Consider the following 20,303-nt stretch of genomic DNA (forward strand, 5'->3'; position numbering starts at 1 on the left):
GCTGCAGTTAGGAGACTGCCCCAGTGCTGCCTGCTGTGAGAAACATCGCAGTAATCAAGTGAGGTGTATGGAGAGAAGTCTGAAGAGGACAATTGAAAGAAGAACTGCCCAAACCGTTGCTACAGCTTGAGACAGAAGATCCAGATCAGTGGACTGGTAAAGATGTACAAAAGTGGGACCCAATACACCCCACTGTGTTTCAGTTTCAAGTCCATCATGAAGAGAGTACTGCACCGACTACCTTGAGGACAGGTGTGCAAACAGGGCTTGTCTCAGCCTGACAGTCAGTCTCCCAGAAGAGAGAGGACATCTCCTGAGGTCTCACTTTCTGCTGGAAAAGCTGTGGATCTGCCTCAAAGCTTTCCTGCAGGCTGAGAGAGGTAAGGGGTCTGTCTGGTCTTGCAGGCGAAGACACTGTCTGGTGGGGAGAGAGAGAGAGAGAGGCCCAGCATGTACCAGGGACCAGCAGACTGGGAGTAAGCTAGGAGTGACCTACACTGCTGAGGGTCTCCCTGATCTCACTACTTGTTTCTGGAGAACCGACTACAAGTAACTGTGCAATTGAACCAATCGGATTTACATCTGCTGTTATCATCGGATTAGCTTAATAAGGGCTGCAACTGCCATTAGCTCAGTTGAGGCTGCATCTGTTGTGACCGGTGCATTGATCTGATTGTGGGTGGAATGGTTTATGTCAGCCCAGGTGGGGCCTGCAACCTATCTGCCACCCAAGGAAGCTGCAACCGCTGGGACGGCACCTGCACCACAAGACTAAGCCAGGCAGACTGGAGACTCTACTTACACCTAGCCTTCTCAGCGGCCTTGGAACCGTCTACGCTCATCGTAGCCCCACCTTTAGGAGTGAGAAGGGGCAGCCCGATCCACTCCGAAGGAGTGAACAAAAGACTATAGTCTACCTGCATTACCACCAGGGGGTAAGAACTGAGAAAACCATAAACTTAATGCACATTTGAAATGTGAGAAATTTAAGACCGCACCTGAGCCGGATTCGTGCTTTTACCGGACTACAACCTAAAAGGGGTCACCCCGATGGGATTAGCAAAGAACTTTAGAAGATGTAGCAATGGAGGGTCAAACCCACAGCCATTACCCTGTTTAACAAGTTGGACTGTGTAATATTTAGCACTGCTGTGGGATTAGAAATACTTTCTTTTCCTTAAAGAGACGATCACTGTGCTGGACATTGAAGTTGCAGTGTATGCTGGTTGGTTGTTGAGTTCGGAGGTTGGGCTACCAGCTAAGCCTGTGGCTGCTTGTCCTCGCTATTCTGAAATTCAAATGCTGTAGGGGTTTACTTGGTCCAGTTTGCAGAGACACAGTAAGATGAACTCCGGGACACAGGTGGCAAACGACCCCAACTCTCCACAGTGGGGGCCCCGCCGCCCTTGTCTGCCATTTGTCCCTTGAGCTGGGTTTACAATGCCCTTTATTATTTCTATTTCAGGCAATAGATTTTGGAGTAACAGTTAAACCAAACTTGTAGTCCGTCTTCCACGCTGTGTCCTTTGGATTTAGCATTTTAGTATGTTTCAACACAATTAGACACAGAAAGATCCCTGTTGTCATTATTACCAATGATGAGACCAGACTAATTTTGCGTCCATCAAACTATAGCTCGGGGAGTGCCTTTACATCGGTTTCTAAAGTAGACAAATGAATTCATGTTGAATAGAATACTAAACTATAGTTGGCAAAGAAGAACTTCAGGAGAATCAATTCTATTTATGGATACCAATGACATCGCTCATTGAGAGTCAACACCTGTTATTGAGATGTGTGGTACCTGCGGGTCAAAGGTTAAATCACAGCACCATGTTCTTAGTCTTTGACCCTACAAAGGTAGATCAGTACCTATTAATTAAGAGCCAAGACTCAATTCTATTTGCAGGCTGCGCTATACAAATGGCTATTTGTATATTATAACCGATGCAAATAACTACTTCTCGGATGTCAAAGGATATCTTTGATTCTGTATTTCAAATAGCAGTTTTCCTGGTCTTATTTTTCCAAGTATAAATTTCTCAGCACACTTCTGTTTGGGTTGATGGCTATGGGAATAGTCAGTGCCAAGTAAATGTTACATTCGTAGATATAAACCTAGGGTCAACTTTTGTTTTTTTCAAAGAACATCTGGCCTTCCGACATCCTACCTAAACAGCCCAGTGCGAGTAAAAAACGAGACAGTAAGAAATGTGCTGATTAAACACCGACTAAAATTAAAGAATTTGCACCACCTTTTTCCTTTTCAGACTCAAGATAAGTTGGTAAAAATGAGAATTGTGCTCTAAAATGATATCAAGATTTTGAACCTACGACAGTTAATGAAAACGAGGCTACGCAATATCTTGCAGGTGGAGACACGTGGATGCTCATGTATACCGCCCCTTAAACTGATCATGTATGTAAAGGACCCCATTGTAATGAAGAAAATACTCAAAATGTCAGTAACAAAGTTTATTTCTGCAGCACAGTATAATCACAAACAGTTCAATACAGTTTAATACATAATTCTACAGAACCTTGCAAAGTCAGAGCTCTAGGTTCTAGAGTGTGTCATGCAAGCAAGCACTGTGCGATATTCAAAACAATACAAACAGTACAACAAAAGATATAGTCCCCAAAATATAACATATCTGCCCTGGAAATGAAAACATACAAAACAGTTTCTAAAGGGTAACTAACTATTCAAAATGTTTATATCTCACAGGCAGATTGTGTCTTCCAGAGTTAAAGAACTTTATCGTGACAATCAACAATATAATTTTTCTTTTCTGACAGGAAGGGGTGGTAGCACACTGCTGACCTCCCAGCACAGTTCGCCCCTTAGCATTATGGTAAATGCAGTTTGCAGTGCGCGTTTACTTGGTATTTTGCTGGAGTGTTCCACCAAAGTTGGTGCAGATTAGTGCTGTCCTCTCTAGACACGTGTTTCTGGATTATATCCTTCATCAGTAGACATCAAAAATGTCTCTCCTTTGAGCCACTGAGCTGACGAGCTCTTGGAGATGCACCTGTGCGCCAGGGAGAGGTACAGATAACTGAGAGGATTGTGGCAGCTTTCTCAGCAAACCCCAGAAGAATTTCGTTTTATCTCTACTGATGAAGGATACAATCCAGAAACACATGTGTCTAGAGATTAACAGCCCTAGCCTGCACCAACTTTGGTGAAACACTCTGCAAAATTTCAAGAAAGCATTTAAATTGAACATGCATTTACCAGGATGCAAAGGGGCGAACTGTGCTGGGAGGTGAAGCAGTGTGCTCCCATCCCCCTTCAATATAATTTTTTTCACTTCCTGAACTTCATGAGTGCGCAATATTAGAATCCTGTACCTCAAACATTTGAGAAACATTAGAATCAGCAGCGTCAACCTCACTATTACTAGTAGTGAACGGATCATTCTGGCAGTCAGACGTAGCTCCAGGACAGTTGCTGATCTTCACAAAATAACTGGTCACTAGAATCACTCCCATTACTTTTACACTTTGCTATTCTCACATTCCACACTTTACCATCCTGGGTAACCACACTTTTATTGTAAATCTGGACTACCATCTTAGCTTTACTAAATGTATGTGCACACTTGCCCACAATCCCAGGTTTCCTTACTCTCACCCAATCACCAACCTCAAACAAAAGTTCTTTAACTTTCTACTTTGCACCATACTCTTTTTTGACTTCCACCTGTTTACTATCATCCCAGCCACCTTTTATCCAGATTCGGTTCTCCTTTTTCTACACCACCACGGACACAATTAGACACAGGATCTCTTCCCTACAACAACATAAGCAGACGAGCTTCTGTAGTATTTTGGGAAGTAATATGGTACAACCAGTTTCTCTCAATTTCCTCTATCCACCATGTCCAAGGAATGAGTGGATCACCTTTATGTTGCTAAAACTTAGCTGGTGGTTCGAATTGCATGTTTGTAGAAGGCTGGCTTAGTATTTGTTGCACACTCCAAGGAGGGATGACATTGCACTAATCCAGGCAACCCTTATGGTGACTTTAGTGGTCTATGATAACCATAGAAAGCTCTCAAAGTGATAGCTGTGGAAAGCAGCCTCCGGGCTTATCCTGCAGGAGTGTAAAGCAGCTCGTTTTACCTACTGTAATCAATAGTGTCAGTTAAATGAAAAAGAACCACACAGTAATTATATAAACATAAGTCTATTTATTACACAACACAATCACTAACACATTGGTATATCTCCTGCCCAGAGATATTAACACAATACACAAGAATACTTTGAAATAATTATATAAGTAACACAAATATACACTGGTCTCCAGGAGGAGAACAAACCATATATTGAGAAAGTTGAATGCGAACTGCAAATAAGAAATGGACTTGGCCCAGAAGGCTCAGAGGCGTTGTTGATACCGGGAACCACCCAAGGTAAGTACCCAGGAACCACACGGAGGCTGAGTGGAAACACAGTTGCGTGCCAAATGGAAGTTAATGGAGAAGACGCTTTTGCAATTTTAAAGAAGGACCCTTCCTGGAGAAACCCAAAGAAAGCCTTTGGTTTGGATGCCCCAGGAACCAGGTTACCTGCACCAGGAAGCCCACTATGCACCAGGAAGCCTGGTGCATAGTGGTGAAGTTGCGTCGAACCTGGGAGTAGACGACAATAGGAGACTTTGAAGAAGATGCCACTGGAGAAGACTGTGAAGGAGTCTGTTGGAATCCAAGTGTGGATTCTTTTTTTTAATTCTCTTTCTATTGAACAGTTGTGATGGTACAGTAACAGGCCACACAGCAATAACATATAATAAAAAGGCCACATGAACATGCTCACAGATTACATCGCAACGTAATATGACATTAAACATCAAGAGAATCAAGAACCATCTCACTTTTTCACAATTCAGCTGAAGGAGAGATACAAATTTCACCATGGAACGTGTTCCACTTCGCCCATTTGTGATCCCACTTCGCGGGACAACTACTATGTTTAAAAACATCCTTCTCAGCTATCATGGCATTGTCCATTTCATTGGCCCATTTTGAGTATTTAGGTTGAACTCCAGTCCCCACCCCTTAACCACGTTCCTCTTAGCCAGGACAAATGCCAGGGACGCACATGTGTGTTCTGTTTGAGTCAGGTCTGTGGCTTCCCACACATTCAGTAGACAGTTGCGGGTAGTGGACGATAGCTTTCCCGCTGCCCCGCGCCAGAGTGGAGACAATTTTCCTCCAGTTAGACTGGAGCTTTGGACACTCTCAAATTATATGAAATTAAGTACCCTCGGATGTGCACCCTCTAAGGTAACTAGGATCCGGTTGACTACTCATCCTGACCAGTATGTGTGCAGATAGATATGTTCTGTCAAGGGTGAATTCTTGACGGGAAGAACCTCCACGCAGAGGGGACAGAGTCTATGCCACTCGGAGGTGAACAGGAGGTACGGAAGCATAATGCTCACCAATGTAGACAGGTTCAGAAGAGACAACAGTGACCTCGATACTGCAGCTGTGAGGACCAGGCAATGCTGATGAAGACCAGGAGCCGTGCACGAGCTGTCCCGCATCAGATGTCAGTGTCTAGGTGGTCGGTGTCCGGCAGGAGCACCAGCAAGGCATGGTAGCCGCAACTGGCATGGAGAACAAAAAAGAGCAAACGTTGGGACCAGCAAGGTACAAGGGATTCACCAAGTGCAGTGGAGTCAGAGCAGGACCCGAGCAAGCAGGGGTGCCCACTTAAGCAAAAGAAGACCCCTCGAGAGGACCCACAGGCCGGAGGCACAGGAGTCGCAAGAGGACCTCAAGCAGCTTACCAAAGTCAGAGGCCCACGTTGCAGGAGATGCAGGGAGGACTCTGTTCTTCAGGAAGTGAGGTGCTGGAGGCTGGAGATACTTGTAGCCCGAACATCTCTGGAGTGCAGAGCCAATAAGCCTTGGCAACGTAAGTTAAAGCGGTGCACAGGTGCTTGGTCCCAGCAGAACGGATGAGAGATACTGTCCTCCTTCCAGTCGAAGTCCAAGTGTTTAGACTATTTAAGAGCTACGTAGTTTCAGGTTTGAGTCTGGTCCCACAATGAATCTGAGGACCCACCCTCAGAGGAGCCCACAAGTACCCTAAGGAAAGGGTTGGGATGACTCGGGGTCCAGCCAGGGCTGGCCTGAGGGGAGATACTCTCCTGTCCTTTGTTCGGTTTCGCGCCAGAGCAGGAACCAAGGGGTCCTGAACTGGCTCAAACTGGAGTATGCAAGGAGGGCACCTTCTGTTCCCTTTAAAGCAGGCAGGTGGCGCTACAAAGCAACCCCACCCCAGCCCAATACACTAAATCCTGTCTGGAACAGGAAACCTATTGTTCAACCTTCCCCTGCTCGAGCTTGGCAGCAGGAGGGCAGACCCGTGTCTGTGGTCGGCAGCAGCACTAGCTTGCTTGAAGACCGTGAAAGGCTGTTACGGGGAGTACAAGAAGGGGGGGGGGGAAGAGTCACATAAGGGGGCCCAGTGTTAGAAGTATGATCCCATGTACTGGGGGTATATGGGATCATGCTTCCAACACTGGAATTGGAGTTGAGGTATTATTCCAACATTTTTGATACCTAATATTACTGGGTTTGGTGCAGCCATTATACAGTTAGGCATCTTGTAATGATGAATGTCCACTATATGTCTTAAAATGGCTCAAAACACCACCAAAGCCTAGAGAATCGACTCCAGGGTTTGTAGGGATGTCTTGCTTATGTAGGGGCACCCCCACACTTGTAAATAAGCATCTGCACTTAGGACTGAAGAGCCTGCCATTGGGGTGACTTATAGGTTTAAATTCAGTGACCTCAGATATAACTAAATGTATATCTGCTGTGAGAGGTGCAAGCACCAAATCACACAGGCTGCAATGGCAGGCCTGTAGTCACAGTTTAAGTCAGCTCCCATAGATGGCACAATACATGCTGTAGCCCATGGGAGATCACTGGTGTACCTAGGCCCTGGGCACCTCAGTACAATATATTAGAGACTCCAGTAGCCAGTTGTGGAGGTACCAAAGTACTTAGCAGAACCATTTTAGGGGAGTGGGCACACATGCTGGGTTCCTGATTGGCAGGATCCCAGCAAACTAAGTAAAAAACACACTGACACCAGGCAAAAAGTGGACAGTGCTTAATTTGAGACTGTGGTTTATGGTGCTATGCACCATAAACCACAGTTTATGATTAAGTGCACCGGCACTTAATCATCAACATCAGCCATTTTCATGGGCATCAGTTAAGGACACATTCTTTTAGAGGGCGATTAAGTGATTTGCTCAGAATCACAGGATGTTCAGCCGATGCAGAAACTCGAACCTGGTTCCACCGCTCCGAAGTCTGCATCTCTGGCCATTGCGCCACATCCTCTCCCTACTTTCATGGTTAGGAGTTGGTTCTGCTTTAGGCGGCGCTAACAGGAGAAATGAGCTGAGGCAAGCTGCCTCCTGACAAGAATGATTCAAAAAGTGGGGGTGGTGATGGACAGAGTATCTGAATTAAACAGAACACTCGTACCCAGTCAAAAGATCAGGGCTTGATCCATCACCGTTTTTTAGCTCACTGAACCATCCCAGCTCAGAACCTGGCTATATGCAAATTAGTCTGTCCCTGGCCCAGTGCATCATGGGAACAGGGCAGACCAAACTACCAAGCCAATTCTTTACTGGAAAGGAAACAAGCTTCCGGGGACCGGTTTCTGGCATTGCAGCCGTCTTCGGCCCGGCTTGCTTGAATCCTGATGGTGCAGTGAGCAAGGGACTCACATCTGAGTATTCCCAAGGCTGGTCCAACAATGTTATCAAGTAGTACCTCAGTTTGATTAGATTTATATAGAAGTATATGCTTTATGCTAATCCATCTAGCAAACAATAGAATAAATTAACGTAAATCCATCCATGGGTTCTAATGCAGGGTACTTACCCTGTGCTGCAGTCGCTCTCCAATCGTCGCCACTATTAATGGAGCAACAGCACCATCACCAAGAGTCCAATCCAGCTTCACACAAAAGCCTACAGAACCTTGCAGAGTCAGAGCTCCAAGTCCCAGAGTCCATCAAGCAAGCACTGTGCTATACTCAAAAAAAAACTATACAGACAGTATAACAAAAGACACATCACCCAGAATATAAAACCATCTAGTATCCTGGACTTGAAACTATGCAGAAACTGCAGTAGTAATGAGGCCAAAGAAGCATGCCTGACCCTTTGATAGGCAGAAGCCTGCCTGTACATCTCACGCTTCTGTTCAACAGGGTACAACCATCAACATAAACGGGGACTGTGCGTCAGCCCTAACTGGTATTGTCTAGCGGAGTGCTAATATTACAGACGGAAGTGCACAGTGAAAGAAGCTTTGAGGTTCTGCTGCTGGTGCAGTCCACAAAGGCTCTGATTTTGTCTGCGCTTCAAGTAGAAATCAGATCTTGGCTTTATCTCACCCTACAAACTACCTTGCATGCATCAGGCACTTCCATCCTTATTCAGTCAGTATCCATAAACCACAAAGTTTTTTTTTATTTTCAGACATTGCATGTAAATGTTGTCACTTCTGAAAGCACAGTGGTCTCGTATTAGCCCCTTTTGCCGGGGTAACTCCTGTCTCAGAACAGAGATGCGAGAAGCACAGATTCAACGGGGGTTATGAGAGGCATTACTGCACATTATTTAGAAAATGAATACTGACCTTTACTTTTAGGTACAAAAACGAGCTTCCCTTGTCAGCTCCATTAGAAGATTCCAGGTTGAAATGCTTACACCCTCCGGCTTTGGCTAACTGGGCTGACTTCAGTACGTAGTCGTGGTCCACACGAATGAATCCGGCCTGAAAAAGAAATATGCAACGTATTACACAGCATGAATGTTATGAGAAACTAGTGAAATCCAAAAATTCTATATATTGGTCTACTTTTAATTTTACGGTTTTTAATACACTTTATTGTACAAAGAAACTGCACGTAGTGATATACAGTGACTCCAGCGCCCATAACCACCTTCTACCTTAAAAGGCGACGAGCAGAGGCGTGCAGGTATTTACCTTGAGTCCAAGAGGTGTGAGGGTTCATACAATGATGGGAGGACATTTGTCCTGAATTGGATTTTCTGTTGATCTTCAGCTTTTGGCCACTAACTGGCATCACCCTGCAATATGGACTCCTATAGGTTACGTCATGTGTGGGTCTCTTCTCCAAGCATGGGCACCAATATGAGCACTGTCTTTACAGGGCCAATCTCTAACTAAGTCCGCCCGTCCATCCATCCAATGTGTATTTCATCCATCTACACAACCCGACACCGTCCCAGGCCTACTCTGGCATGCTGGATCAGAGGAAATATTACAGATGCGTCTAGGCACACATCGATACGGCACGTCCAGATGAATACACCACTCAAATTAAAATACTACAGTAGGCGAACAATAGCTCCAATCGACATAGTTCATGAAGGATTATCGCCAAGTACGCAAAAATACAGGAATTCTGCTAGTAACTAAAAAGAGTTACAATGTTTACCAACAAAGATCTGTCATTTTGTGTCAAGCAAAACCATTCGCAGTTTGAACAAAACAACTATCTTTATTTATTCTAAATGTTTCATCGTAGCCAATCAAAATAACATTTAAACTGCATCTGTGAAATTAAAGTCAATTCCCCTTGAAACCAAGACTGCTTGCTTTACCTCTCAAGAGTATATAACTCATGTTCACTTTGAATAGAATCATATGTCAGATATTTTGCAGTCGTGTTGAGGACAGCCTTATTCCACAAATTTACTCATCTGCCTTACTGATTCATATACACAAATGCTGAAGGGGCAGATGGTGAGAACAGCAAGATGCTGAACTGAGGTTTCAAAGCAAAGCTCCTACAATCCCCGTTTAACCCTAGAGACTTCTAGGCAAACTCTCAACAGCGGAAACGTGCTGTGCAGTTACAGCTTTGTTGAGTAATTCAAGTGGACCACCTGAAAAGACGCGGACATATGTGCAGAGTGCCCATCCGCGCCATTTGACCGGCTCCAGGTACTTATTGGGCATGGGTTTCAGTAGGGCATAGTTTACACCCCAGCCCCAAAGTCCTGCCGCAGACCTGGATGAGGTACTCATGCCTGACAGAGGAGCTACTGGGAGATGGACACAGGGTTACGGCAAATCTGCCAAAGCCCCGGTCTCCCCTGTGAATCTTTAGTGGCCGGGTCCACCAGTGCTTCATCGTGACCCTCCCAGATCCAGCATTCTGAAGACAGGCCTGGGTGAGCGATCGGCGAACTTGGAATATTGCAAAAGTCCTATGGTCTCACTCATTAGTTGTCACTAGGTGGTGCTGTTCCCAAACATTGTGAAAACAGTTGCTATAGCCAAAAGAACTCAAAACAAGTTACTATTTCTTCAGAAGTGCCCACAATTCGACAAAAAAATTCGATATGGCTTTTAATCAGCACGAAAATAAAACACCTATGCAATTGGTGATTTTGGTAATCTCGGGTTAGACAGAAAATCCCATTACAATTCAGGTGTCTAAAATCTTAAATTTGCGTGGAGTAAAATGTAATTGTGCAATGTGTAAAACCCAAAAGGATGTGCAGGGCTCCGTTGCTATCAGTAAGGTTCATGCTATATAAATACAAAGGACGCTGGGAGGTGTAGTTCACCTCCTCCTCCGGCGTCTGCCCGCGCTAGAACGGTCCCCGGCGACTCTCGGCGGTGGCGGCTGCTTGCTGGTTAATCCCCTCGAGGTAAGGTGGCTGGCTGTGGGCAGTGTCAGTACAGCAAAGCAAGAAACGAGCACATATCAGATTTGGATCATACACAGTCCATCTTTGGCCTAACCTGTAGCATAATTAAAAGGTTGCATTTTGCTTTGATATAGCGTTAGAGGATTCAACTCCATCGCATTTTGAACTCCGCTCATCGCTTAGGATCGACAAAAAGTGTAACCTGTAGGATCTTCAGATTCCCCTTTAATGAAGCGAATGTCTAAGTTTTCATCTTCTTCTCAGACACTTTTAAAGTATTCGATCAGGTAGTATTTTTAAATTGCACCCTTATTACTTTCTGTCTTTCAGCCCTTTTGACAACCTTATCGGGCAACAGGTTAAGACAGTTTATCATCTTTCGAGTTTTCAACCATCTGAGTAAGTGTGGACCTGATATTAAGGTACATTAATGTATTGTCCAACATAGGTTTAAGTAAATGACCTTTGCCACCAGGTTTGATTAACATATGAAATATGGGCATCATGTATATGCCTACTTATACATAGTTTATTCTGTGTTTATATATCTGTTTAATTATGTAATCAGACAAGTGGTAACTAACAAACATGGGATTGTTACCCTTGTTTTGAGCAAAATAGTGATCATGTAAAAGTTATAAAAATATCCTTCAACTTACTAAATATGGGCCATTTAAATATACTTTTTTCGTTTTTTCATATTTATTTCTCTTTCTTTATATTCATGGTCTTAATTGTTTCTTCAATAATGTGTAGTGAATGAATATAAACTTCGTACGATATGTACACGTTAAGTTAACTGTAGTAAATTGTCTCTCAAACGTTTTTAAGTTGCTGACATGTTGATATCACAATGTATGAAATCTAATATAATATGTAAAAATGAAATTCATCATCTGATATATGATATGATCACAATGAATTGAATTGCCGTGATCATGATTAAGTCTATTTTTATTTATTTAAGTAGTGATGTATATTAAATAATCTAGGTGCTTGTACATAATCAGTTAGTAACCACTACGTTGTTTGTGTTGTTTAATGTTTTATTTAGTCTCTTTGCAATAGACGGTTCCCTGATGAAGGCAGTAGTGCAGAAACGCGCGTAGTTCCCATCTACCGCTTGCCCTCATCAAGTTATCATCTCCTGCGTGTCCTACCAAATTAATTGAGGACGACTGTATATGATTTATGAAAGGATACATTTGATAATATCAAGATGATTTCCCATTTGTGATTATTTAATTTCATGTATTGTTGTTGTCACTTAAATGGTAATATTTAAAAAATCTTGATTGTGTTTTGAACAAAAACAATTTAAATGAATAAACAAACTAAGCTTTATGCAGATAAAAGTTAAAAAATAAATTGAAAATATATTTTTTAAAGTAATGTTGTCCTCCATATTTTTATTAATATCATACAATGTGGTTACTGCTTTATTGCACCCTGATTATGTTTGGTTAAAATAGAAGCTTGCTATTGGTCTTTTCACATGAAATTCCAATTGTCCCTGCTTATAGCAAGAACATCTGTTTGGTCGGGGGTCCTCCTTTTTTCAAAGAAGGTAATCTCGGGTTAGACAGCAAATCCCATTATAATCCCACTGTCTAAAATCGTAAATATGCGTGGAGTAAAATGTCATTGTGAAATGTGTAAAACCCAAAAGGATGTGCAGGGCTCTGTTGCTACCAGTAAGGTTCATGCTATATTAATACCAAAACATACCTACCGCCATTGTCACTCAGCGCTTGAAGGCTGTTTGGATGTACATTCCTACACTACTGTTTGGGGCTGTCTTGGAAATACATAAAGGCAAGTGTGCGCTAAAACAAAACACCTTACTCCATTGTATGCACTTTTCCTAGGATGTGTGTGCAAAAACGTAGCAAGCATTGGCAAAGTCAATAGGTCTCGAGCTATGCAAGAGCTAAAGACTTTGTCAATGTGTAGTACCAGTGTGGCTGCTGTTCAGAATGGAAAAAAGTAGAGGCGCGCGTCGGACGTGCACAAGAATAGCGGCTATCGATTCCCGTTCCGGATTTTTTTTTGTTTTTCTGACCGGAGTTACTGCCTGTCTTGTTTTATGGCGGAGCTTGGACTGTGAAAGTACGGTAGCAGGAGAGCTGGGCTGAGGGCTATTTCATTATTTAAGCGTCTCTCCATTTCGTAATTGCTTTCTTCTGTTTCCTCGAGGCAGAGTGTGGCTGAACCCTCCCCCCCAATTATGCGATGACAGGAATTGCAGTGTTCTTTCATCTTCAACTCTAGCGCCTCAGCTGTCTTGGGCCTCTTCTACTCTTGTGGATATTTCAGTACTATATTACCTACAGAACTATTTATTGTCATTAATACATGCTTTTTGCTGGTTTCTTCTGAACTTTGCTCTATTTACTGGATATCAGGAGGACTGGTTTCCTCTTAAATCTTACCTTTTATCACCTCATTACCATGGTGGAGGGTGGTAGTTCCTCTTATAAGAACAGTTCTCACACCAACACTTCTTTAAATAATCAGGAGAACGCGAGTGTGGAAGTAAAAGACTCAGGAAATCACCCCTCCCAATCGAAGAGCTGATGGATGGACTCAAACAGTTTAAACCTTTTATGCTTGAAACACCAATACAATTCAACTTCTCGATGATAAATAGTCCTCTCTTGAGAGGTAGAGTTTACGTACTCGAACTTCACTCTACTGAATTTAGAGACACACCTTTAAAAGTGAACATTATGGCTAAGGAACTTGAGGCTCTCAAGAGGCATATGAAGATTTAGAAAATCGCTATTCGACAAAATAATCTTCATGTTTAAGGAATATTGGAAGGGGAGGAGGGAGGCAACATGATTGCTTTTCTTCAAACAAATGAACCCAAGATAGTGGGTCTCATTAGCAGTTGCCCCCTTAATATTCAAAGAGCTCACTGCCTTGGACCAAAGGTTTCTACCGTCAATGCTACTTCCAAACCCAAAGGAATCCTCATCATCCTTTTCCTCCAATACACTGACCTTATGCAAGTTCTTTCAGCCTCCCAGCAGTGCAAACAAATGATCTGGTATGATCATATGATCTTTCTCAGGATGTTTCATCAGTTACTGCTGCTCGTTGTAAAGAATTTCTGGGTCTACGTCCATCTTTACGTGCAATGAGGGCTAGATATGGACTTCTATATCAATGCACCTTCAAAAAGTCACATAAAAAGACTTTCCCAGCTCAACTCAAGGGCTTTATATATTTTCATAAATAAAGACACTGTGGACATTAGCGGAACATGATCTCGGTCATATTTAGACTTTCTGGTCTTATCTTTGTACCCCTCTTAGGTTGTTTTTGTATGTTGCTACTGTCCTCCATTATTTTAATGCCAATGTTTTCTACCATTTTTCTGCCCCAGTGCTCAAACAGTTTATGGTCAACTTCCATCATCTGTACATTGTCCTGATGTTGTCTTGTCTCCCCCTATTGGTATGTTCTCCCAGAGTATAATTCCCTGATGAAAAACATTGTAATACCATCTCAACACATTCTCTATTGTTGCTTTCTGTTTCTATCCCTTTTCTGCTCTTCTTTTTTTTCCCCTTTCCTATCCAACCCGGTTATTTACTCCTTCAATCATGTATTTCCGGACTGGGTTCTTTGGTCGGTTCATCTATTATGGTGTTATCTGCTGTTCTCCTATAATTTATTGTTTTTTTTTTAATGTTTATCCTATGGCTTTTGTCCTATGGGCTCTTGGCCATACTCTTCTTTTTTAGGTCTCGGCTAAGCGCGCGGAAGCGCGTTCTCGCCGAGAACCTTTTGTTGCCGCGTCTGCTTTCCAGGAGACAATCCTGGCCGCGCGCATCTCCTTTGAGGCGATTTTAAACTTGCACGCGCACAAGTACGAGCGCTGTTGCAAGTTTCTTGCAATGCGCGCAGCTCCATTACAACACACGCATGCGCATACACAGAAACACACACACAAGGGCACACGCACGCACATACATACAGAGACACACCCCCACATACAGAGACACACCCCCCCACACATACACACACGCGCGCACACACACAAGTGCACCGAGGCCCCCCCGCCGCCACCGTCGCACACATACATACACACACGAGCATACACAAACACACACACACACACACGAGTGCACCAAGCCCCCCCAGCCCTTTTGAACTTACCGGGCCAATCTCGGGGGACTCCGCTCTCAGAACGCGGCGCGCAACCTCCTGCTGGCGGCCCCGGGGCTCTCCACCGCTCACAGGAGCCCCGGGCCGCATTGACTCCGCCTGCCTCCTCTTCCGGTCCGGACTTGGCCCCGCCCCCCTCACAGGCGACCTTGCCTGACTTCCGGTGCGGCCGCGGCGGTATTCCGGGGACATTTTGTTATTTATTTGCAGCGCATTCGCGGCCACGCTGGTCTCCTGTTCTTGGAAGGGTCTGGACGAGTTTAGGGATTATTTTGGTGTGAGCCGCTGCATCCAGGGCTCAGAACTGATTGATAAAGGGCGCTCTTACATATGAGGTAAGCGGACTGTGTCACCACAAAATGAATCTAGAGTGAAAGGACGCTAACTTTATGATCGCTTCAACACAAACCTTACCCTAGACTTTTACTGTTTCTAATCGGAACACGGATAAATAAAATTAAAAAGTGGCCTACTCTGTCACGGCTTAAGAATGGATTCACCAACAGATCGTGCTGGATCAGTGCATCCTTGTATTAGTGCTGAGCAAGTTCCTTTCTGCTGCTCGCGCTGCTACCTCTTGTTGCAAGCTCAGCTGCGGAACTTGTGCATACCTCGCGAGTTTTCGGTGCACTCTTTAGCTAGCTATTTATCGCTTTCAACTCTGCAAAACAACTAACGTCTGACTTTGCTGGAGGCACTCCGCCCACTCAGCTATTGCACCACGGCAAAAGCTAATGTTGAAAAAAAGAGGTATTCAGAGCGGGGAGGTACGGGGTTTACGCAAGATACAATTATAAATGCTACAGAAAATTCCGTCAGTTATTCATCCTGCTTCGCGCCACCGTGCTGCCCCCGCTTCAGTCCGCCTTACCAGTTCTGGCCCCGGTTTACCAAGCAAGTTTCCACTTGCTTGTCCATCCTCTCGGGGGCACCGCCGCCCGCGCACCGACCCACTGTACGTGTATTGTAGCATGAGGAAATAATCAATGGTCGACGGCAGAATGAGGGCAAAGTAATTAGGTATGGGTGAAGGAGGGGGGATGGAACTGGAGGCTTTTGGGGAACATGCTACTAAGAGAACAGCAGAGACTGGTGTGTAAGCGAGCAGTGTTTGGTCCGTTTCATAAAGAGAAAGGGGGCGAGTATGGACTGTGTTCATACGGGGCGCGCAAGTAAAATTCGGGGCACGAGTGGTGTGTTCATTCATGTGAAATAGGTTCGGGTGAGTGGAGGTGCTCTGTATTTATTACTTGGAAGGATGAGTGGGTGAGTAAAGGGACTATGGATGAGGGATGGGATGGGCCAAGGTAGGATCCCTGTGGGGTGGAGGAGGGGGGGGGGGGGGGGGTGCGTGTTGCGTTCCCTCCTGTCTCAGGGCTGTGCCATTTGATCGCGCCAGAGGTCTCAAAGCAGATTGCAGCTGGGTCCCTCAGGACAGAGCAAGTGTCTGTGCAGGGCTCGTTACAGAAAAGGGGCTAATACATATGGATGCAAAGAGATTTTCTTGGAATCATTCAGTGTGGCTATCGTTTAATCCAGGGTTAAAATGAGTGTTTGTGGAATCCATAATGCCCAGCTTAGCCAGTGACCCACATGCTAATGGTGAGGCAGATCTGTAGTGTTTTCAACCCCTAAAGCCTTTTCTGTAAGTTATTTTATCTTACTCCTACCTTAGATGGGATTTACTCCGTTTTCAATAGTAGGATAAACTTAGTCATGGAAAAATGACTATTTCTCAATTTAGTTTACCCGACTGTGAAAGACTGTAGGTCATAATTGTTATGTAGACAGACCCCTATAGATGATACCTAAAGCCTCCAAATATATCCCAATATAATCCTTAAAACAGGTAACTCCCAGACTTAAAAAAAAAACCACACGCAGTATGGCTTATCATCAAAATAAGCTGTCTTTTTGTCATTGTGAGTCCCAGATTATGGAACTCTTTGGATATCATCTGTTTAGAAAGCAATTACTTAAATGTAATCAATGTTTTAAAACTATGAATCAGGGAGTCTGCCTTGAGAAAAGAATGCAGTGGACTGATAGTCTGATGAGTTTTACTCTTCCATTGATGATACTATGTGCGCGGCTCTGTCTGTGTGTGTGTGTGTGTGTGTGTGTGTGTGTGTGTGTGTGTGTGTGTGTGTGCGCGGCTCTGTCTGTGTGTGTGTGTGTGCGCGGCTCTGTGTGTGTGGCTCTGTGTGTGGGTGCAAATGCAATGGGTCTCGCATTTGCGAGCGATTAAGCTATTGGCATTGTAAATGACTGCCATTTATTTATATATTTAAAAAAAAAAAAAAAAATGTAATGAGCAATGCCAATAGCTCTAACTTTAACAGTGCCGAGACCATTGCATTGTAAATGCTTGTTTATAATGTTACTGAGTCGAGAGACAGATTAATGAGGAGAGAGATACAACTGTAGTTTTGCAAAGTAAACAACACTGGTGTCACCGGACCCTGCGCCACTTCACTAATACAGGCTTAAACTAATTTCATATCATCTTCTGGTAGGGCATCCATCACTTCATGAAAAATATTGTGCATGGGTAGCTTATTCCATTAACCGGCCCTCTCTCTCTCTCTCTTTAGTGGGCAAGCAATATCCAGTTGTGTAATATTTGGTATCCTTAACTGATTCTCAGGAAAAGTAGTTTCCTCCTGAAGCTCTTACGACACAGTAAACTGTAAAAAATAAAATTTTGAAAAAAATGTAACCTTGAACTAGACACAGCATTTGAGAAAGGACACCCAGCTGCTGGCTTGGTATATACCCAGAAAACCTCAGCTTAATCCTAGCTCCCCCACTTGACCAAATTGTGAGATCCTAGGCAAATATTTTTCATCAACCCTTTCACATGCCCATTCAGTCTGCCCAACTCACTGTTGCAATCTAAAGTCTCTACATGGTCTCAAGCTCTGTGTTTGCAACTGTGCCAAAGCGGTCAATATATGCAGTAAAGCAGATAATCTATCTTTTTTTTTATTCAATACGTAAGGTGCTGAAGAAGACTTGCAACACAGTTTGAGCAAGATTTTGGCCTCTGCCAAGTGAGCCGCCATTAAAGAAATACATTCTAGTGTGTGCTTCGAAAATGTCTTCAGTATAAAGATATTTTAACAGCCTGAGAGCAGTGATGTCCTATATAGGTCCAGAAAGACCAAAACAATAGCAGATTTGTACTGAATTATTACATAACATGAATTAGCATACAATGAATCGCTTTGGATCTCCCTTACATATCCAGTTGTAATCCTGAAAGTCTGGAGTTAATCTGGCTTTCTTGGACCTACGCTGGGCATCTACGAGAAGGACTGGTACACTTTCTAGCACTTCTTCTCAGGGCTGGACAGGCCGTACAGTGCATCAATCAATCAATCAAAATTTGTAGAGCGCTCTACATACCCGAAAGGGTTCCAAGGCGCTGAGGGAGGGGAGAAGGGGGGTGCTGCTGCTACTGGTCGAACAGCCAGGTCTTGAGTTGTCTCCTGAAGGTTAGAAGGTCTTCGGTTTGTCGTAGGATAAAGGGGAGGATGTTCCAGGTTGTGGCGGCGCGAGAAGGATCTGCCTCCGGCTGTGGTACTATGGATGCGTCGGAGAGTGGCCAGGGAGAGGTCTGCAGAGCGGAGTCTCCTGTTGGGTGCGTAGAAGGAGAGTCGACTGTTGAGGTAGGCTGGGCCGGCCTTGTGTGCATGGATCAGGAGCTTGAAGGAGATTCTTTTGTCGACAGGGAGCCAGTGCAGGTTCCTGAGGTGGGGGGTGATGTGGTCGCAGCGCTGGATGTCGAGGATCAGGAGTGCAGAGGCATTCTGGATTCTTTGTAGTCTGTTGATGAGCTTGGTCGGGGCGGCGGCGTAGAGGGCGTTTCCGTAATCGAGTCTGCTGCTGACTAGAGCCTGGGTTAATGTTTTCCTTGTGTCTGTCGGGATCCATCTGTAGATCTTGCGGAGCACACGGAGGGTGTTGAAGCAGGTGGAGGAGACAACGTTGATTTGTTTGGTCATGGTGAGTTTCGAGTCGAGGAGGACTCCCAGGTTGCGTGCGTGGTTGGTGGGTGTCCCCAGTGGCACGGGCTACCAGGAGTCATCCCATGCTGAGGGATAGGGCCTGAGGATGAGGATTTCTGTCTTGTCTGTGTTCAGCTTAAGATGGCTATCCTCCATCTATTCGGCGACGGCCTTCATTCCCTGGTGGAGGTTGGATTTGGCGGTGAGAGGGTTCTTGGTGAGGGAGAGGATCAGTTGCGTGTCGTCGGCGTAGGAGATTATGTTGATGTCGTGATGTCGGGCGATGCGTGCGAGGGGCGCCATGTAGATGTTGAACAGCGTCGGACTGAGGGAGGAGCCCTGCGGGACGCCGTAGATGATCTCGGAGGCTTCGGATCGGACCGGGGGGAGGCGGACTCTCTGGGTTCTGCCGGAGAGGAAGGAGAAGGTCCAGTCCAGGGCCTTGTCTCGGATCCCTGCGTCGTGGAGTTGTGTGCGTAGTGTGTAGGCGGCGGGGAAGTCCAGAAGGATGAGGGCCGCCGTCTCTCCGTTGTTCAGTAGGATCTGGATGTCATCTGTGGCGGCAATGAGGGTGATCTCAGTGCTGTGGTTGCTGCGGAATCCTGACTGGGAGGGGTCTAGGATGCTGTTGTCGTCGAGGTAGCGGGTGAGCTGGAAGTTGACTATCTTCTCGATGACCTTAGCTGGGAACGGAAGCAGGGAGATGGGACAGAGGTTTTTGAGTTCACTCGGGTCCGCCATGGGTTTCTTCAGTAGGGTGTTGATGTCGGCGTGTTTCCAGCTCTCAGGGAAGGTCGCGGTCTCGAAGGAGAGGTTGATGATGTTGCGCAGGTGGGGTGCGATGGAGCTGCCGGCTTTGTTGAAGATGTGGTGTGGAAAAGGGTCAGACAGCGAGCCGGAGTGGATTGTGCCCATGGTCTTGATTGTCTCTTCGATGCTCACGTTGGCCCAGGTTGTCAGGGGGTCGTGGTCGGTGGGGTGAGGTGGGTCAGACGTGTTGGGGTCATCCGAGGGTTGAAGCTGTGGTGGATGTCGGCGATCTTGCGGTGGAAGAAGGTGGCGTGGGAGTCGTACAGGGTTTGCGACGGCGGGATGTCGTTGGAGCTGGGGTTGGAGAGTTCTTTAACGACGTTGAAGAGCTCCTTGCTGTTGTGTGCGTTGTTGTCGAGGCGGTTTTTGAATGAGGTTCTCTTGGCGTTCCCGATGAGGTGGTGGTGGTTGCAGATGGCGTCTTTGTGGGCAGTGCGGCTGCCTGGTGACTTTTCGCTGTGCCATATGTTCTCCAGCTTCCGGCATTTCCCCAGGAGGCTTGAATGGTGGGGGCTGTTTCTGCAGTGGTGGGGGCCAGTTTTATTACTGGGGACGGTTTTGCAGCTTT

The 20,303-nt window shown here is 45.2% G+C and overlaps 1 protein-coding gene across 2 annotated transcripts in view; it reads right to left on the reverse strand.

The window, feature by feature from the left end:
- HTATIP2 (HIV-1 Tat interactive protein 2) overlaps window positions 1–20,303 on the reverse strand; it is a 181,597-nt gene that overhangs the window by 12,383 nt on the left and 148,911 nt on the right. For both annotated transcript variants that reach the window (XM_078684225.1, XM_078684224.1), the window contains exon 4: window positions 8,692–8,829. In XM_078684225.1, coding sequence (XP_078540351.1) covers window positions 8,692–8,829 — 138 coding nt within the window. The remainder of the gene's footprint in view (window positions 1–8,691; window positions 8,830–20,303) is intronic.

The sequence above is a fragment of the Lissotriton helveticus genome, chromosome 3_2 (genome assembly GCF_964261635.1).
Source record: "Lissotriton helveticus chromosome 3_2, aLisHel1.1, whole genome shotgun sequence".
Classification (NCBI taxonomy): domain Eukaryota; kingdom Metazoa; phylum Chordata; class Amphibia; order Caudata; family Salamandridae; genus Lissotriton; species Lissotriton helveticus.